The 17,121-nt window shown below is 38.6% G+C and overlaps 1 protein-coding gene across 1 annotated transcript; it reads right to left on the bottom strand.

Annotated features, from left to right (window-relative positions):
- Positions 1-415: 415 nt before the first annotated feature.
- aqp9b (aquaporin 9b) lies at positions 416-14,463 on the bottom strand. The gene is made up of 6 exons (XM_082527223.1): positions 14,237-14,463; positions 13,433-13,559; positions 10,198-10,335; positions 9,859-9,977; positions 8,491-8,708; positions 416-1,452 (listed from the first exon to the last, which is right to left on the bottom strand). Exons 1-6 carry the CDS (start codon positions 14,336-14,338, stop codon positions 1,290-1,292), a joined length of 867 nt encoding a protein of 288 aa, XP_082383349.1. The 5' UTR covers positions 14,339-14,463; the 3' UTR covers positions 416-1,289.
- Positions 14,464-17,121: the final 2,658 nt, after the last annotated feature.

Below are 17,121 nucleotides of genomic sequence, written 5' to 3'. Positions count from 1 at the left end.
CTTATGAAGACCAAACAGGTGATGTGATTGGTTTAATTTATTTGTTTGTTTGTCTGGCTTTTTTCTTTACTGCACATATGGCTCAGCCCATCTAAGCAGTGATTCACATATAGATGAGGCATGTCAAACGCATTATACATGGTGGGCCACATGCAGCCCACGTTGATCTTATGTAGTGAAAATGAAACCTGTCGCCTTTCTTTGCTTGCTGGGCTGATTCTGGCCCCCGGGCCTTATGTTTGACACCCCTGTTTTAGAGTATATGAAGATGTAAATTAGATTCTTCAAGGCTGCAAGATCGGGCAAAATTGGACATTTCAAATCATGTCTTAAACAAATACGTATCAAGAGTAAATAGTGCAGATAAGATAATCTCAAAATATCACAAACTAATCTGAATCAAGAGGCTCAATGATTGTGTGCTTTGGAGGGAATTTTCAGCCTTTATTACACATTTCCCACATTAGCTGCGAGAAGGTTTTAATGTAAACAGTTACAGTCAGTGTTTGCATACTGCCTGTGATACAGTGACACTACCGCTACAAAGAACATGAAGGAATTCAGTGACATGTGCTACATTCTTTGCAGAGAAGAAAAGTTTATGCGAGCATACATAAATGAAAATATAAACTTATACCAGTATCGTCATTTTAAGGCTCGACTTTCTACATATACACGTTAAAAAAACAAAACGACAACAGCAAGATGCAGCAATCGTACATTTTTACATGCACGCAAAGGATGGTGTGACACAGAGCGAAGACACTCCACGATACCAATTAATGCCACTACCTAAACATATCATAAATTGCTACCTTTCAGCAGTTTTCAAATACATGCTGTATATTTAATGCCCACTTGTTTGACAGAAGCACATAAAAAAACAATATTGTTCAGAAACTTGGCAAATATTTCTAACAGGAGAAGATGGTCCCAGTTAGGAAATAGGAGATTAAAAATACTGCATAGCTACTGATTAATGCAGAAAAAACACTTTATATAAGGTTTTATTATTATGATACTAAAGAGAATATATTTTTTGTATAGTTGATATATTATTTTAGTCAAATTTGATATATAAAAGAGCCCCTGGAAGATAAACCCTGATACCTGAAGTCGTATAGACTTTTAAAAAAGAGAGACTTTAAAGGCTTCATAAAATATTCATGTGTATATAAATAAATGACTATAAAATGTTCCATTCACGTACATGCTTCATGCAACTATTCACTTTTTTTATAGTAGAAATAGATTTCAGTTTTCATGCTAACACCTGTTTTTTTTTAGTATTAAGTCATAGTTACGATCTCATATTTGTCCTGGACATTGTTCTCCTCTTGTTTTTCAGGTTCAGGGTGGTGCAGCTCAATGAAGATAAGGTAAACACCTGCTCCCACTGCGCCACCCACCATGGGCCCTACCACAGGAATCCACCACCAGCAGCCTCCAGCTCTGCAGACAGGGGACATACGCAGAGATTATGATGTCACAAAAACACAGCCCCAAACGTATCTGGTCTTATTAAGGATTTAAAAATAAAAATTTGCTTATTGCGCAGTCCTAAAAAACAAACAAACTAGGATCATGAAGTAAAAAGTTTACCATACAGAGAGAGGCTGATGTTAGATTCATGCCGAGGAATCACTAACAAGAGTGAAATTCTAATATTTTTATTTAGACTCTAATAAACGGGATAATCATTAAGACAGACAGCTGACGGAAATGTCTTGTTAGGATTTTAAAAAACACTACAAACAATACGAAAATATTACATTTATGTTTTGGTTTCAAAGAGTAGTTTTATGTTGATTTGCTAGAACTGAGCAGAAACCTCCAGTGCTGAAAAATGTAACAAAAACTGTAGTTCCTCCAGTGGCCACTTGAGGCCAGCTCCAAAAGTGAGTTAAAATCATTCTTCTAATGCTCGACATAGCCATCGTCACATCAGGAATAAACAAAGTTATGACCTGATACAAAAATTTTGTTTTTTACAACTCTGACTTCACTTTGAGTTTCAAAGGTTGGTGCCAGTAGAGTATGAGTTACTTCATGGCTAGGTTTGTAGAGTGTGTTGGACAAACAATATGACTAACATTATTGTTAATTATACCTGTAGACTGCCCAAGAAACCTGAGTGCCAGTTTTGAGTTAAATTCTAGTGGTTTTTGTTTTTCAAATTAATGTTACTTAGCCCTAACTAGCAGATATCTCATTCTGTGAAATGCAACTAGCTAGCATTATCTGATAACTTAGATGTAGCTTCTGGGTCCGAAAACAGGAACCAGTACCCTAAACTTGCATTCCTTTTAATGGCCATCAGGGGGCGAAAGCTATGTTTGCAGAATGACTCACAGTCCAATAGATGTCTCTCTACTGGGACCACAGTAAATACTTTACTGTTGAGTTTATGGTCTTTGGAAGTATTTTCTGGTTATACTGTATAAAGCATTGAGTCCATTTTGTAATGTTTTATAACTTTAAGTTTCAGAAAGGAGGATTATCCAGGAAATATTCATTAGCTGGCAAGTTAACAACTTATGAGCCAAAAACAAGTCAGCAGCTAATAAGCATATGGCTTCAAAGTCAGACATACCCCTTATTGTCTCATCTCAAAATGGCTCAAAATGGGACTTCATCAGCTCTGTCCATCTTTTACATACAGTCTGTGGCTAAAACCGGAAGAGTCCGTCTCCGTCCTAAGATAATTAAACCTACCTACCACCACCTTCAATGCTCAGTAGGTAACATGTTTTATCCCATTTTATTGATCTAAGGATTTGCAGGTTTATTGGTGATATTGTGGCCGATTAATCTGTCCACATCACAGTGGGTTCATGGATGATACTGCTATGCTAATATAAGCAATTATGGTGTAACTAGCTGCTAGGATTGTCTTTATTTCAGACATAGATGGTGTTTATTACTTGCCTTTGGCTGATGAGTCTCTTGTGTTTGTCCATCTCGCACTGACACATGCTGACACATGTGAGATGGTTTTTTTTGTTGTTGTTTTAACATTTTGAGTTAAAAAAAAAAACCCAAATGGATCAGATGGGAATGAAGATTATAGTCATAATGCCTCAGATAGGCAGATATGCTAGCTATATTTTTGAATCAAAATTGCAACTTGGATGTTGTTTTAAATGCTATAAAAAATAAAAGACTGCAAACATGGCACAAATGCAGCACAATTAATGTTGTATTATTTTTTTTTCTTTTGTATGATCTCTAATTTTATTAATTAATTAGGTAGGTTAATTAGTAGGTTTAAAAGACATATTGTGAACTGCTTCACTAGTCTCTTTGTTTATGTTAGTATCCTCCTACCGGAGACAAGTTATCCCAGATTACAATAAAGACTAAGAAGCTCTGTTTGTTGGACCAGCTGCTTGTGTCCTCATTTTCACTCTGCCCCCCCCGCAAAGACTCTTTTACTTAGAAGAGGGAGTTAGAGTCTTGTGGGTTAATGTAGCAATAGGTGAAAGGGCTTCAATTAAAAGAGCAGGCCTGAAAGTAAACAAGGTCCAGCAGACATTCAGGAAGTAGACTTGAGGAGAGAGGCACCCGGATTATAGACTTTAATCTATGGCCACGGCTAAGATGATCAGGCTGGGAGGCAGACACTCAGTGGGTCACATTGACACCATCAAATGCAAATAGTGAGCGAGAAAAGAAACGGAATATCAGGAAATCCTCAGCCCGACTTCCATTTTTTCTTTTGTTTTACTACATGTTGTCTTTTGTTGCATTTTTTTTCCAACAATATCTTTTTTTTTTTTTTTACATTTTAATGACTTACAAACAGTCCAACATTCTAAATACTACATGAACATACACTCCTCTCAGACAGCAAAAAGAAAACAAAAAAGTCATCAGATTTATCACTCCGTTAAAGGCCTAAATTTATCATTATCCCAAATCAAATGTCATTGCCCTCAGTCCTCGTCCTCCTCAGATAATACAAATCCTTCTACAAAATTCACAAATGGTCTCCACACCTTCTCAAAAACATCCAATTTCCTTTTCAGTATACATGTTATCCGCTCCAATGGCAAAGCCACCATCATTTGTTTTATCCACTGTGTGATACTCGGTTCCCTTGTTCTTTTCCATTTTAGTGCGATTAATCTTTTTGCTTGTAACAAACCCATATCAATAAACATTCTGTCACTTTTTGTGTACTTCATGTTTTCCGGGTACAATCCCAAAATAAGGAAGCCAGGATCCAAAACAACCTCTTTGGATAATATTTGTTTCATAGTTTGTGTTACTGCAACCCAAAAAAGAGCCTATCTTCCTGCAATCCCAAATACAATGCCAAAAGTTACCTTTATCTTCATTACATTTATTACAAGTGTCTGGAATATTAGAGTTGTACTTATTTCATTTTTCCGGAGTAACATATATTCGCATTAACCATTTGTATTGCAACAACCTTAGTCTAGAATTAATAGTTTGTTTATGAGCTTTTGCACAAACCAATGCACATTGTTCCATGGATATGTCCTTCTTTAAATCATTTTTCCAGGCGTTCAACCTTCCCAAAGAATTGTCAGATGTTTTGGACCTAATCTTTTGTTGCATTTTTAATCAGATTTACCACAGTGATACGAACCTCTTCAGTGCATTTCTACCCAGCGAGAAAAGAAACGGAATGTCAGGAAATCCTCAGCCCGACTTCCATTTTTTCTTTTGTTTTGTTGCATTTTTAATCAGATTTACCACAGTGATACAAACCTCTTAAGTGCATTTCTACCCATTAGTATAGAAACATTGCTACACATGAGATATTTACGGCTGTAGTGCAGTAACAGATAACACCAGAACATTTATATTTCTCAGGCTTGTTGAAAAAAAAAAATCCAAGTCTGCATTTATATGCCCTATATTATTCAGAGAGCACCTGGGTCTTAGTTTGTGCTCAGACACTTTCAGGTCCAGGGGTTAAAGAGATTGGATCAGGGCACAGCCAATGATGATCGGACGCTGAGGGCAAATCCACAAACAAACAGCACAAACGCTTTGTCTTCAGGCAAACTGTACTATTAAACTGTGTTATGTTGCCAACCCAAAATAAACATTTTGAGTTAAAACCCAGCTGGATCAGATGGGAATGAAGATTATAGGCCTAATGCCTCAGAAAACTGCCATCAGTTCTGAGGGGTACTTTTACGAAAGCTTTAGTTTTGATTTGGTACAAAGAATTTGCTTTGGGCAGAGAAACCCAGAGGATACTGTCTTCATAAAAGGGAAACCTGAGGGAGAATGAAGCAACAACTGGAAAAACTAAACATGACCTGGAATATCTGGAAGCTTGAATCCTACAGGAGTTAGTTAAAAAGCCCAACACTGTATATTTGCCAGCAATTGATGAGATCAGCTCCTGAAAATTCTAATACTTCAGTGTTCAACAGCTGATGTGGTTTTCTAATATCACAAAGATTCTGGGGAGAGATCTTCTAAATTAAGAATAAGAATCTGATTCAACACTCGGAGACTGAGATGAGCCATCAGAGGAGTGTTTTCTAACTCTGTTAGGACCAGAAGTCTAAGTGAAGACGGTGTAAATGATAGTCTGTTCAGTGATACTACTTCTTGGGGTCTCTGTCCAATATTTTCACTACAGACATTACCGATTTGTGAATAGTTGGTCAGACAGCTGACACAAAGTTCACTGTTATAAAGCATTCAGGTAATTTACATGTAGCCAGACAGTTCTGTTTGCACTCCAGTCAAAGTCCAAAGTGAAAGTGAGACATGGAGACACACTGAACCCACGTATGTTTGCAACATACTGGAAAAATATAAAAGGTACACTTTGATGACACAGCATCATTTTGATGGTGGTTTGGAGTGGTCAGTACTTCTTGATCTTTCTAAGATTAGTAAGTGGTTAATTTAGGAATCCACATACATATTTATGTGGTCTGAAGGGTGCTAAATACAAAAAAACTGTCTCAATTTCCCAAATTTCCAGATAATTTTTGGTTCCAAGAAGCAAAACATTTCACAGAAATGTCACAACACCTGGATTCTGCAGGTTTCTCTAAACTGTTAGGGTTTCTGTCAACTCTAAATTGCCTGTTTGTCATGGTCCTGGGTCGTGTGACCCAGTGTGTTATGCTTAACCTATTTTGATGTTTATTGTTTGCTTAGGTTCTTTAAGGTAGTCCAGTCCTTTTTGTAATTATGTTACCCTTGCATTACGTCTCCCTTGCCCTTCGTGTGTTTATGTCTGTGTGTCTTGTACTGTCAAGTTCATGCTGTCAGTTATGTCACCTCCCCCTGTACTACGTCTCCCCGGTTCATGTCTCATGTTTCCTGTTTTACTTTGAAGGCCTGCATTCACTGTCTGTGTATTCAGCTCACTCCTCCTGTCCTGTCGTTAAGCTCATGTGTGTCAGCTGCGTTCCCATGTGTGGCCACTTCCCCTGATCATCCCTCATGTGTATTTAGTCTCTGTGTTTCTTACAGTCTGTGTCGCGTCGTCTGTGTTCCCACCCTCCGTGTTTCCATGCCTGGTCTGTTGTCTTCCAAGCCATAGCCTCACCATAGTTTGTTCCCAGTTTAGGTTTTTGTTTAGCCACGCCATCCCTGCTGTATTTGCACACCTTGTTTTCAGCCATAATAAAGGCTCGCCTTCTGTTAAAGCTCACTCCTGTCTGTTCACTTGTGTACGCACCTGGGTCCATTACACGCATTCTCCACTCGGTCCGTCACAGCGGACCGTGACACTGTTGTTTTTCTGTGTCTCTATGTCACGAGTGTGTACCCTGTCAGATGCGGGGAGCTCTGTGTGCAACCTTCATGACCCTTTAAATCACTTCTTAGAGGGAGGAGAGAAATTTTACAGAACATTGCACTGTTGTTAAAAATTCTTTGTTTGAACATTTACATATAGAAAGTATTAAAGCACAACTTTTTTCTTTTTTTCTAATTGCACTGATAACACCCCGCCTGAAACCAGTGGGATGCACCTGACAGTTACAGCTGAGTTTAATATCATCTTCCACATAGAAACGTGTCCTGAGCTCCTGACTGAGTCTTCATTGAGTCAGGACTGACTCACATGGGTAAGAGGGAGTGGGAGCAAAGTTGTCATGCTCTGAGAGTTCAGGATACTTAACGGGTTGGCCTAAATACTGCGTGAGACACCTGCTGGTATTTCAGGATAAATCCACCAGTTTGTTGCGACTGGGGCACAAACAGTCCTAAACTTTAGTTTTAAAATCAGGGAAGTATGAAGTGAAATGTTGTCTGTGCTAAACACAGAGATCGATGATGTATGATTTTCTCCATTCCTCAGTTTTTCCATAAACTTACTTAGAGAATGGATGTGTAACCTCCTTACATTTGCAACGTTTTGCTCTTTGATTATTTTTCTTCATTCTTTATTTTATATACAGATCTTTTAGGTTTACTGGAGGATTTGCTTGGGTTATTAGGGTGTTGGATTGTTAGACGGTGCTTTAGCTTGGCTTGCTTAAAACCGAAGAGAGATCTGTCAATAAAGCCAAAATCAACATATAAATCAACATCATCGTGTCACAGCTTCAAAAATGTTTCCATCCTGCCAATGACGCTATCTTCCCAGAGCATAGCCAACAGTTTGACGATTAGCCGTTTTCGTGGCGATGATTAATTGAACGCTTTTGTAGCAACTTTGAAATAATATTTCTCAACTTGTTAGAATTTCCTTTGGCTCACAGATAGCATGAGGGAATCGGGGTCAAAATGATGTATTTGTTTTTTATAAGGGGTGTTAAATATATTTTTAAGTTAGTGGAGATTAATCAAAGAACCCCACTTTAACTACTGCATATACCGATGGACAGATGGACTTACATGAATGCACATGTGACAGTTAGTTTTCATCTTTTATAGCAGCTGTTACTAGTGATTTAAAATACCCCAAAAAGTGCCATTAATGTAGTAAGTAAGATAAGATAAGATAAGATAAGATAAGATAAGATAAGATAAGATAAGATAAGATAAATAGATGCAGCATAACCTAACACTAATAATACTATGCAAAAAATAGACAAAAAATATGTAAGTGTATATTATAATATACATAGTGCAGTGGTTGAGTGTTAATAACAGCAGGTATTGAGTACTGCACACTACATGTGTAGACAAAATAACCCTTTTTGTGATCTTCCAAATCTGATTAAAACCTTTTTGTGGAAAAACACAAAACAGGACCAGCTGAAGGTAAAAAGGAATAAAACTGAGGAACATCCAGTTGTTTCATTTCAGTAACAAAGCGCTGAATATTTTATATCTATCTGCATTGGATTGCCCTCTGCTCCTCGCTCTCATTGAAATATTAATTCAGTTGTCACAGGAGTGAAGATGGTGCAAATGCTGCTCATCATGTGCAATAAGAACAGAAACTCAATAAATGAAATTCTTCCCAAAGTCTCAATAAAATGCACTTAACAGTCGATAACAACCACCTTTTGTTTAAATATCAGACAGCTAAGTTACCTGAAAACTTCCATGCCCCATCCAGCCAAAGCTGTGAAGAAACGGGGGCCAAGGTCTCGAGCCGGGTTGATTGGATAGCCACAGTTCAGACTCATGGACACTCCAATGCCTGCGATGATCAGGCCAATACTCAGAGGCTCCATGCCCTTTGGAGCGCCGATATTCTTCCTGTCAGTGATAGCCAGGATGCATATGACCAGTGCAGCGGTTGCAATTACCTTAAACAATAAAAAATAAGGCAGTTAGCACAACTCTGAACATATTTGCTATAGTTGCTGCTGCAGCTGCTGCAGTGTTTGAAGGACTTCACTGTACATTAAATATATTCCATAATGAGATAATAACAGGAATATTATTTGATGATTATTTGATGTTAGTTTATTTAATATCATGTTTATCAACAATATAAGCATATTATGACACACTTATTGTTAAAACATCTCTAAAACAGTGAACATGTCAGTTAATTTGGAAATGTTATTATACTTTTGCATACCCATGTTACAGTAGTGTTTGTGCTGTTGGCAAACTGACATACTGTATCTCATTTAGAAAATAATAAGTAGGGTTGGTGGGTCTTTTTTTTACTCCAGATTATCTTTAACCATGTCATGTCTTTTTTGGGCGCACTGCAATGATGAGGTTCTCCTCTATCACATAAATGCCATTGTTAGGTGGTTGCCAGGCAACATGATGGCATCATGATATATGATAGTATTCAAATTTTAAACTAAATGAACATAACTGCTGTGAAATTTTGTATACAGTGTTACAGGCCTGGATAATTTGCTTGGGGTTGCTTGGCAACATGATGGTGATGATGATGTCATGTCTGATATAGATAAGAACCTTCAGCCGCCTGAAATGTACCTTTGTATCCCTGATCATGGAGGAGGAGTTTGCGGACAAAAAGGTTTGGTGTATTATAATAAAATGTCTGATATATAATTTTTTCTTTTTTGGATTATTAATTTTATATAAAAGAAATTAATATTTTGTAAGGTTATAATTCACATTGATTCAATAACATGTTTTGTTTTGTCTTTTTAGGCTTATCAGGCCATTTATATAGCTTGTAAAGGTCTATCAAATGTTATGCTTTTACTAAAAGGGTAAGTCTGGCCAAGCTCTTTTACCTCAATTATATATCTAAAGCTCAATGTATTACGGTAGGTTTCATAAACACACATGATTTGAAAATATATTTGCTTTCTGCTCTTACTTGTGTATGCATGTAGTCCCAAACTCAGGGCACTTCTACTTCTACATCCACAATATACTGTGATCAACTGACAAAAATATGTAAAGGAGTGTAAAAGTCATTAAGATCTAAATTACAAAATATAAGTGACAGGTCTAAAGGCCCACCTGATCACCAAGCCCGTTTAGGACAGACAGATGTTTTGAAGGATAGCTTGCAAATATGGTGGCTGTGGCATTTTCACCTGTAACAATAAATTCTCCTTTGGTAAAGTCCATCAAAGCATCTGCAAAAGAAATGTTTATAAAATTACTGCCATGAAGCTCATCTAATATTTAAAAAAGAATTCAGGCATTAAAACAGTATCAACTATAATAATGAGAAGCATCATTGTTTCGGCTCTTTAACATGTACATCTGGTTTGTGATTATTGTTATTGTTGGATGGTTATTCCGGGTTTCCTCAGAAAAATCCTGCCTTTTGGTACTGGCGAAATTTACACCCACCATAATACAATCCATAGACGGCACATGATCCAACAAAAGCCCCCAGGAATTGTGCTGCCACGTATATGGGGAACTTCTTTAGAGGCAGCTTCCCCAGGATCAGCATGGCCAGAGAGACTGCCGGGTTCACATGGGCTCCTGGAACAATGCAACAATGCATTAGGAACATAGCATTGCAGCATTTACAAGTCAAAGATGAGAAACAATAGTAATCAACAATGATTTTATGACACAAAAAAGCTTTGGCAAAAATTAAGACCTGTTTTCTATGATGAATGATGGCCACACAGTTCTCAAAGCCCTATAACCTCAAACACTGAGTTTATCACTCTGAATACTTTGCATTGAGCATGAGACTCTTATATTACACCTAGGCTCACTGTAAGGCTGTTTTTTTTAAAAATAATCAAAGAAGATCCAGCATGGCTACAGACGTCATTAACTTCTTTATTCCATAGTCTTCTTCCTTGTTAAGCTACATCAGGCCTTTCTCCCCTCCCCCACATCATGAAATATTCCCCTAGACCTGCAAACAAACTTCGATTTGTGAAATTGACGGAGTTACCCTTTAAACGATAATTATCAAATGTTGATTGACAAATTAATTGACTAACCATTTAAGCTCTAAATCAGATGTCAAACATCTGAGACCAAAGAGGAGGACTTGGCCAGGCATTTAAAAGTCTCTTATGTCTTACCAGATGAGGTGAAACCAGTGTGCAGTAGATTAAAACACTTAGTGACGTCCTGTCTGATCATTTCATGCTTGTGATCAAACCCTCTGCTAACAATCTTCAGGATACTTTCAAACAAAGGGCACCGGGTTTGTGTGCCTTCAGAGTCAATACTTTTTCTTCTGCATTGTCCTGAAGAGGCGTGTTTGAACACATTCCAGCCAATTGTTATTGGGCTGTGATGGCAGTGTGGGGTCATTTATTTAACACTCTGGGTTCTTGGCTTTGACCTAGATGTGGTAACACCACTGGGGGTATCGGCCATGCGCCCATTGTTAATCTCCCCATCCTGTTCACAAACACAGACCACGACAACCAGCCAGACCTGCCTGTCTGAATTGCATCTGACATAATCTGCCTGAATCTGCTTAAGGCACACGTAGGCTGCGGGTCATTAGAGTGACCATGATGTGTCACACTTACCGTATACTGTCATCTAAAATCTCAGACTACAAAGTGAAAACAATTGTGTTTTCTTCTCCTATGGAGCCTCCCTGCCAGGGGAGCCTAGAAAGCCAGGCTTGCCACACCTGACTCCCCTCCTCTCCAGAGACCCATGCCCCAGTAAAGCTCATTAGTCCAATACCTATGATCATCTTCAGAGATGTCGTTGGACAGAAGATTCCCACTGAGCCGTGGACCCCAGGGCTGAATGGCTCAGTCATGCAGCAAAAGCTCTTCATATATTAACCTTGCTGTCCTCAAGTTTTTCAGCGACTCTTCTGAAGCTTTAAACTATTCTTATTAATCATGTCGCGCAAGTAAAACTGAACCATGAGTCTCAGTGCTCACAGCAATCATCCCTAACAGCAAAAAAAAAAAAAAAAAAAAAAGGAATGGAAATAGGTGGAAAAAAGTAAAGAAAAGGCAGGAAAAATTCAACCACATTATGGGTGTTGAGCTTGCGTAGTTAACCAAATACTAAGACCTTTAACGAAGTACAGCCTACATGACATTAATATTTATATATATATATATATTTATATTTATAAATTCTTTTAATGTCGCAGGCCACATACAACATACATGGGATCTTAAGTGGGCCATATTGGACCAGTAAAACTATGTGATAAGTGTGTGAAATTACAGACAAACTTCTGGTTGTTCATTACTCAGACTGTCCTGTAATTATGAAATATAAAGTTTTTAATTCACTGAAAATTTCAATGTTTTGTTTGCTTTTGTAACTGTGAAGTCACTGTAAAGTAAAACCAAGCAAACAAAAAATCTGTTTTTATGGCAGATGGTGAAAAAACATGTACTTTTTAATCATTTGATTGTTTAACCATAAATTGCTTTGGTTCGGGCCAGATTGGAGTCTTTGCTGGGCCGATTCTGGCCCCCAGGCCGTATGTTTGGCTTCCTTGATTTAGCGTAAATTGGATATTTCAGTCTTTGATTCTTAAAAAATAATAATAATTTTTAAAAAATGAATTCACTTATTATACTATGTTTGTTTGTTTTTTGTTTTTAAAAACCCAAATTTTATTTATGAAACTCTGTCTTCTCCAAAGCCAAAAACAAACTCTGAAGCCTGCAAAGAATTGCACACGTAACCCTCATGAAACAGCAAATATTCACTTTTAAACAAAGGTGCTGGTAAGCTCATGTTACCACTGAACTTGCCGCTTCCCCTTACTTCAGATACATTAAACTTTTCTTTTCAGCGGTGACTAAGCCTTCAGATGCCACAGCATTTATATAATCTCTTATTTCAGCCTTGAAGCTTTTTCCCCTTCAAATACTGATGAAATGTCCATACATCTCATGGAGTCTGCACAATGCAACCCTTGACACACTGGATACTGTAATCACTGATTAATGGACGCTCACTTTGGCTCAGACAGCCTGTGAGAAGCACCGTGACATTTAACAACTATCCCCTTCTATCCCTGTCATTGCTGGCAAAGCCGAGCAGGGTCTGCTTAATCCTCAAGGAATGCACCCGATAAAGTCCCATTGGTGCAAAATTTCCAGACTTAGACCATTCAGACTACTATTAAACAGAAATGTAGCCCATTAGAGAGGATAATTAAATAATGGCAGTAATTTAGTGTCACAAGGATCATAAAAATATAAACTTTACATTAAGACCTGTGTGTTATCATTTAAACACAGAGAAAAGTCATCTGGAGCAGAGTGACCTTCATTACCAGCCTAGTTTTGTTTTCCAGGGTGAATTATTAAGTAACGTTAAGTATTTTATATAAGAAAACAACTGAATTAGTGAGGGAAAACAATGTGACAACAAATTGAAACTAGCATTTTTATCATGTGCCTGCAGGTAGACCCTAAACACATAGTTATTACACAATTATGTGTCTGTATTGTGGGAATGTGTCCTTTCCTTTGTTACTTTTGTTACTTTTAAACTCAGTATTTTGGCTGTTTTTAACATTTGAGTGACCAAAACAATCGATTCATCTGCTAACAATCTGATATTCAAATTGTTAGCTGTTTAAAAAAAGGGGCGACATAATTAACGCGAGGGGAACTTTTACCTGACACTCCCCCTGCAATATAGACGGCCATCATGACTCCAAGAGTGAAACCAATGTGGACGCTCAATATGTCACCGAGACCTGCTCTGCTCAGGACCATCTGGGCCACCGAACCACATCCAAAGAGCTGGAACACAAACAAGAACAGAAACGTAAACAGCAGAGGCAGAGAGGCTCACTGTGTTTAATTTAATTGGTCCAATTATACCCACCATTAACACTAGCCCCCTTTGACCACCATCTGCAGCAATTAGTACAATTTGTAGCTGGAAACAGTAATGAGTCCCCCACTTAATTAGGTAAAGGGTGTGGGTGATTTAAAGGCAAATAAAAAAGGAAGCTGTTGATGGTGTGTCACAGGCTTTGGAGGTCGGGGTGGACAGGTGGATAGAGGAACATAACTGTAAAGCAGGCCACCGCTTGAATGAATGAAAACACCAGGGTGGGAAATAAACACCCCCCCCCCCCCCCCCCCCCACATGTGACATAAGAATTATGATGAAATAACATATTTGCAAATTTTCAAAATTTGTAGAGCGGGATGCCTTTGCTTGCCTGAAGAGAAACATTCCCTAAATCAGAAACATTTTGTTGTGATTTTTACAGTCTGTCAGCAGCAAATCAAAGCTGAGCACATGAAAGACAAAGATATTTTCAAGATATATAGTCTGTTAATAGACTCATGACAGACAGCAGTTACAGTCCCTGGAGACCCAGTTTGACACCTTATTATCATAGGCTGCTGGCTCGCAGCTTTAAAGCGTCTATTTAAGCTGGATGACAGGTGCAGAGGGAGGTACTCACTATCAGGAAAAATATCCCCAGAAACTCCGCCAGGAACTCCTTAAAGATGTCTCGCCTCAGGCCAAGTTTCTCCTTCATCTTCCTCCTGTATTCGTTTTCCATTTTCCCCTGCGGCTTCCTTCTTGATGTCTTCCTTGTGACACAACAAACAGCTAACAGCTCTGATGGAGTCTCCGTGAAACACTGGCGGTGTAGGTTGTCGCCTCCCACTCGGTGCGCTCGGACCGCGCAGGCTGACAGCGATGTTAAGCTTTCTCAATCCGTTTCCCTTGGTGACCACAAGAGGTCTACTTCTACTTCAACAGGGTTTTTTTTTCAGCTGCTTTCACTGAATTTTCAAATCTCACTTGAAGTTGTAAAAACAAAAAATGAAATGCTTCCTGTGCACAACACCAAGAGCACCAGCGCACATTTTTTAACACAGCTAAGCCAATGTGACATCACCTGCCTACCACCTGAACGGTTACTAAATTGTAATGGGCTAGTTTTACAGCACAAAATATGCTGGGGTTATTTATTGTGCAAGTCACCACGACGGCCGAAATCTGTCGATCCTGCAGGTGTAAGTCACACGAGAATGTGGATTGTAAAACAAATTTAGCCACGGCGAGAGGAGGTCAGGCACAACGATGCACGGGCGTGCAGACGATGGTTGCAACATGCAAGCCAGTTATTCCCAAGTTACGCTGCAAAGGGATGCAATAAGTGCAAGAATTTCTGGAAAAAGGAGCGACATGATGAGATTCCCAGCAACATTTTGTTGCTATATGCACACGTAGGCCAATGCTTTCTTTCTACCACACGTTTTTGGGCACTGACGGTCTGTGTGTTTTGTTCAGTGCTGGGTACAAATGTATTTGTTCTTTATATTTTCCCCTTGTTTTTGCTCAATATTGTATGTGTTACGTGATCATCGCAGGGCAGTTGATTTCCCCTCACGTGTTAGCGCTCTTTTGCTTTACAAGTTATAGGTTGAACCATGTGCTCAGCATCGGAATTAAACACACAACAGCGGCCAGTTATCTTTCCTCTTAGAGATTTAGAACCACAGCACATCCAGTGTCAGTGAAAACATGTCGGGCCACTTTTCAGAAATTATCATAAGTCACTTGTAGCACATTCAGTGACGCAAATTATGAATTTTGGCACAAAGAGTCTGAGCCAGTTACGGCATTTTGCAACTTAAATAAAGATTTCTACTGCATGTATAGACGGTACTAAGCAACTGATCTTATGTGAAGAGAACTTTAAAGTTTTAATTTGAAATATACAAAAGGCAAAAAATGCTAAATATGCTCCTCAAATAACATAACATTTTATACTTAAGTTCCATGGGAAATGTGACCTAAAAGCACACATATTTTACTTTACACCCATACAATTTCAAAGGTGCAACAGTTCTAAAAAAATCTCTTATTTTAATGAGCTCTAGCTGAGGGATTTACTTATAAGTACATTTAAATATAACCCTATAAAACGGATTTTTCTATTGGGCGTTTAGAGGATTTTTTAAAAGCCCAAACAGACTAGTTTTATTTATTTTATTTTTTTTGAAAGACTTTCGGGTCTGAAGTTACATTTAAAAAACATTATGTGTGTGTATTTTAACAGAACGTGATAGGAATTACAGGCTTCTCTATTTGGTGCTCGAGCAGCCGCCTTACATCAACATATGTTAAACCTTTAAATAACAAGCAGCTTTGTCTCGGTTTAAACCATAAAATCAAATTATTTATGCAAAGTAGACGAACTAGTGCACAGGGGGAGTTAAGATATTTACAAATGTGTGCGCCATCAAATAACCAAATAAAACTGAGAATAGTTTAAAAATTAAAATATTAAAAAATATGTTTAATCTACCGAGTATAAGAGGTTAACCTCGGTTAAGGGTTGAACAGATTATCTTCAGCCTCGTTTCTTGATTTAATGCGTCTTTCCATCAGTATTATTACGCTTGTTTGTTTGTTTTTTTACATTTTTAATCTCACTTATGGGAAAAAATTGAGTCCATAAAAATATTTGGTTGATTTTGTGAATAAAATATTTCGTAACTTTCAGAGGTCTTCACCACCATCCATTAGTCGCGTATTTACTCTCTGTAATTCGTTTGGGGGGCAACTGGGAGCGATGCTGGTTCATTTCGGGGGACACTCACCTCTGTTTTCTCTCTGAAATGCTTTCCCACTCACCTTCTTTCAGCCTTCCTTCAGGAGGGTTTGCGCTCCTTGCACTCATCCTGGGCTTTCGGTCATGCCTCCATTTGTTACCGTTTCGTGTTCCCATCACTTCAGCTTATCGAGTCGCTCTCTCCAATTATTCAGACTCATGTAAACGTGTGTGACCCTGCAGAGTCCTGGGCTCTCTCCGTCCAACAGAGGGAGCTCCATGAAAACATTTGAAGTGTTGAAGTGGCGGCTACACGTTTGTCACACCGTCTCCCCGGTATGCCTTATCTTCCGTTCACTGCGCTCTGTGAAAAGGTGAGACGACAGGCTGAGAATGGGATGTTTTGACTCCATTAATCAATGTCACAGTTTCGGAGCCGTCCTCTTTGATGTGAAACAGACACTTGGAGAGTGTCGCCCATGCTGTGAGAAAAAGAGTGATGTGCTGATGGAGAAAAAGCATCCTGCGGGGATTTGCAAATTATGGACCTACATCTGTCTCAAACTCCTTTGTGCTGTCAAGAGGCCCGCGTTATGAAATCTGAAATTCACGCCTCTTCAGTAAGCCCTGCTAGATACACTTTCTCCCCCCACGCCGTTTCTTCACATTTCCGCCAAACTTAATGAGCAGATAATCGTAAATAAGCACCTCATTCACCCACAAACTGCTGAGTGAGTGACGTCACATTTAAGTATGACGGTCTATTTGTTGTGGATGTG

Source organism: Aulonocara stuartgranti, assembly GCF_965226115.1.
Source record: "Aulonocara stuartgranti genome assembly, chromosome: 1".
Classification (NCBI taxonomy): domain Eukaryota; kingdom Metazoa; phylum Chordata; class Actinopteri; order Cichliformes; family Cichlidae; genus Aulonocara; species Aulonocara stuartgranti.
This window is presented reverse-complemented; position numbering and strand designations above follow the sequence as displayed.

What these genes read in the sequence shown, in the direction of transcription:
- aqp9b (XM_082527223.1), bottom strand. Translation starts at nt 14,338, where the DNA reads ATGGAAAACGAATACAGGAGGAAGATGAAGGAGAAACTTGGCCTGAGG. An exon ending in TATTGCAGGGGGAGTGTCAG is followed by an intron (nt 10,336 to 13,432) that starts GTAAAAGTTCCC and finishes GCATTGTTCCAG; the next exon opens with GAGCCCATGTGAACCCGGCA. An exon ending in CGTCTATGGATTGTATTATG is followed by an intron (nt 9,978 to 10,197) that starts GTGGGTGTAAAT and finishes TTTCTTTTGCAG; the next exon opens with ATGCTTTGATGGACTTTACC.